Raw genomic sequence first — 4,127 nt, forward strand, 5'->3', positions numbered from 1 at the left:
AGATTCCTTAGTCATGGGAAATGTAGGGTTACAGGGAAATGGTTCCGGAATGGTTCTGGGTGGAATGCTCTTTGAAGGTTCGGTGTGGACTTGTTGGGTTGAATGGCCTGGTTCCATACTGTATGGAATCTGTTCCATTCCAACTACTTCTCTCAGAGGGTTGGGAATCTGTAGAAGTCAGTGCGCAACACCCACCCCCCAGCTCTCCCATCCCCCTATCCCCCTCCCCACTCCCCCCCCCCCCCCACTTCCTCAAGCCCAGTAGAGGCAGAATCAATCAACAGATTCAAGAAAGAAACAGATATTGTTCTGATGAAAAGCAGGATAGAGGGCGATTGGGAGCAGTCTGGAAAGTGGATTGGAGGTTAAGATCAGCCATGAACATGTTAAATAGCAAACGGGCTTGAAGTGCTGAATTACCTATTCCTGCTCCTCATTCCGAAGTTCAATCTTGCTAAGGCAATGAGATCCTCCTTGTTTACTGGTCTGTATTGGAGGATCCAGTCACAAAGAGACACATGTTTACTGGTCTTTATTGATGGGTCCAATTTGAAGCTGGCCCATATTTACTGATCTGTACTGGAGAGTTCAAAGAAATGGAGGTCTTTCTTTCCTAGTTTCTATTGGAGGGCCCAGCAGGAATAAGGCCTATGTTAACTAGTCTCTGCTGGAGGATTCAGTGGGGAATAGACCCATTTTTATTGGCCTCCATTGGAGGCTCCAGTGGCAAAGAGGCCTATGTTTAATGGTCTCTACTGGAGAGATCAGTGGGAATAAATTCAATGCTTACTGGTCTCCACTGGACAGTCCAGTGGGACATGAATACCGGAGTGAGTGTGGGGCCCATTTCCTTTCTATAGTAACTGTGTGATGGTCCAATCCTTATCCCAGTAAAACTGGAGCTTGACCATGGAACGGAAAGGTGAGGGGAAAGGATTGGAACATGTTGTGAATGGACAGGATGGGTCAATGGGTCAGAGCCTGTCCTATCCCTCCAGCTCACACTGATGGCCTGAGGATCTCCTCTATCTGCTGGGCTTTCATGGAATGAGGTTTGTGCCTAAACCAGTCCCCAGTAAGAATAGGCCAACAGCACAGAATTGCCATTCATTTCACGAGAATCTGACCATCTTCCTGAGAGAGGTCAAAACCTGGTCAATGAGGGAAATGGGGCTTTATTCTAGGAGTAGACATACTCCTAGTGTCAAGGTTTAACATCCATTAGTGGGGTAGAGCTGGAGCAGATTTACCCTGTATTTAACTTTTACCATTTGGGACATTGTGAGAAAGGCAGAGAGAGTGAGAGAGAGTGAGTGAGACGGAGAGAGAGAGAGAGATTGTTGGCGAGAGAGACATAGAAGGACAGGGTGTGAAAGTGAGAGAGTGGGATAAAGAGTCTCAGGCAGTGTAAGATGAGTAAAAGGGGGAGAGAGAGTGGTAGATAGAGGCAGAGATGGTGGGGTTGAAGAATAGAGATAGAGCAAGATAGAGTATGAGACAGTGTGACTCAGAGAGATGGGACAGAGAGAGAGAGACAGAGAGAGAGAGACAGAGAAGATGTGAGACAAAGAGTAAAGGCAATCCAGTGAAAGAGAGAGACAGACATGCAGACAGGTCCTGGTCACCACATTATGAGAAGGATATGACTGTACTCGAGAGGGTGCAAAGATTTCCCAGGAGGGTGTGAGCTATGAGGAAGGATTGGAAAGGCCAGGATTGTTTTTCTTGGAGCAGTGAAGGTTGAAAGGGAACCTGCTGAAGGGCAAAAAGATTATGAGGGGCAGGGATAGAGTGGACAGGAAGGCAACTTTTTCCATGAATAGAGGGATCAATATCCAGGGGCAGAGATTAGAGACTACACAGACATACAGAGATAGAAACAGAGAGCAGGAGTAGGGTTAGGGTTAGGGTTAGGGTTAGGGTTAGGGTTAGGGTTAGGGTTAGGGTTAGGGATTGGCCCTGTGAGTCTGCTCTGTTATTCAATATGACCATGGCTGATCCTCTCCCTCAATGCCAAGCTGGGGTTGATGTTGCTCGAGCATTGATGACCAGTACAGACTTATTAAATGCTGTTCATGTCATTGAACTTCTGATTGAGAGAGAGACAGAAGATATATGTATATATATATATATATATATAGAGAGAGAGAGAGAGAGAGAGAGAGAGAGAGAGAGAGAGAGAGAGAGAGAGCGCAAGTGTACATTGTGAGACTGAGTGAGAGAAGGCGAGGCATTTAATTGCTGCCCCAGGACTCACTGTTCCAATGTCCTGTAATAACGCCTGTTATAGAGATCAGTTAGAGAGCGACCGGAGGGAGGGAGACAGACAAAGAGAGAGTGAGGCAATTAGAGATTGAGGGTATAAGGAGAGAATGAGTGAAGAAATAGTTAGTAATATAAGTGAAGGAGAAAAATCAATGATAAGAAAGAGAGAGAGAGAGAGAGAGAGACCAACCAACACAGAAGGAAAGGGAGATAAACAGAGTGTCAAACTTTCATGGAAAAAGGGAAAGATATAAGTGGTTATATAATTGGGAGAGGACAGAGTCAAAGAAGGAAATAGAAAAAGAGGGAGAAAGTAAACGAATAACAGGAATATATACAAGAGAAAGATGAGAAATAGAAAAAAAGGAAAGAGGGAGAAAGGAAGTATGAAAAGGAAGGACAAGAGAGAGAGAGAGAGAAGAGGAAGTGTGAGGGGCTGATGTGGCTCTCTCTGTCTGATGTCATTTACATACTGAGGAACACCCAGTCAGACTCTCACAGGCTGCAGCTTTATAAAGCAGAGCCCAGTGAAGGGAGAGTTTATCAGGAACCAGGCACAGGGACAGGAGCACACACCATGATTTCACACATCCAGCTGATCTGGCCCCTGGCATTCTGTGTCGCAGGTACAAATCTCTCTCCTTCCACCTTGAATCTTCAGCTGCTCTCCATTTCACTTAAATTTTATTGACTTGTGATTGAAGGGAAAATGTTGAAACCAGAGGAATGCTCAGTGTCTCTGACAATCTCTCATTTGACAGGCTCTTTCTGTGACAGTTCTGACTTTACTGTGTTTCTCTCTGACCCCTCAGGTATCAGTGGGGACATCACCATGACTCAGTCTCCCCCGGTGCTGTCAGTGGGATTGGGCCAGACCGCAACCATCACCTGTATGGCCAGTCAAAGTATTAGCAACAACCTTGCTTGGTACCAGCAGCGAGAAGGTCAGAAACCCTCTCTCCTGATCTATTATGCAACAACTCGATTCACGGGAGTCTCCGAGCGATTCACCGGCAGTGGATCAGGGACCAGTTTCACCCTGACAATCAGCAACGTGCAGAATGAGGATGTCGCTGACTATTATTGCCAGTACATCTACTATAGCAGCTCCACTCTACACAGTGATACAAAGCCAGACAAAAACCTCAAGACACACAACACCACCTCGTGCCCTGACACATGAATCAGTTATATAAAATGTATAATAATGGACACACAGTTTGAACTGACACGTCCACAAATACATTCAAATGAAACTGAACAAATTACCCCATGCTGGGATGGTCACTCTCCACTACACACTCCAGTCCCTGTGCTGTCCACCACTCACTTGAAGGCCTCAAGTTTCCCTCTTACACTCCATGGCCACGCGTGAAGATCAGCTTCAAGATTTAATATCGAAAAATAAATTTCATAAAGCTCCCAAGCCCAGCTGGACACAGAGAGAGACAGAGACAGAAAGACACATGAATGAGGGAGAGACAGAGACGGGCAGAAAGAAGTTGAGAGTGAACGAGAGACTGGGAGACAGGGAGAGGTTGAGAGTGACGGGGGGAAGCAGAGAGTAGAGGTTTTTGTACAGCCTCTGCACTGGGAGCTCTCACTGTGTTACACGTTCGGTCCAGGAACCAAGCTCAGACTGAGTAAGTAAACCTCAATCCTCCGTTATTAACCCAGTCAATACTGAAATACACTTTCTAAGATACAGTGGCTGAATTGTTGAAGGTGTTAGAGGGGAGCTACAGTGAATGAAATGGTTGATTGAGGAGCACTGTGTCTAACAGTGTGTCCAGCTGTATCTCTTTAGTCCCATTGCCCCCTTTAAACAGCAAGATATAAGTCAGTCTGTTTTACTCACTGTG

At 45.9% G+C, this 4,127-nt stretch overlaps 1 gene segment (V, D, J or C); it reads left to right on the top strand.

Moving 5' to 3' along the window:
• The first annotated feature begins 909 nt into the window (after positions 1 to 909).
• Positions 910 to 3,448, top strand: LOC140479517 (immunoglobulin kappa variable 3-15-like). The segment is given in 2 exon segments: positions 910 to 922; positions 3,078 to 3,448. Coding segments are annotated over 2 exon segments (384 nt in total).
• Positions 3,449 to 4,127: the final 679 nt, after the last annotated feature.

This window comes from Chiloscyllium punctatum, chromosome 7 (assembly GCF_047496795.1).
Source record: "Chiloscyllium punctatum isolate Juve2018m chromosome 7, sChiPun1.3, whole genome shotgun sequence".
In the NCBI taxonomy this organism is placed as follows: Eukaryota; Metazoa; Chordata; class Chondrichthyes; order Orectolobiformes; family Hemiscylliidae; genus Chiloscyllium; species Chiloscyllium punctatum.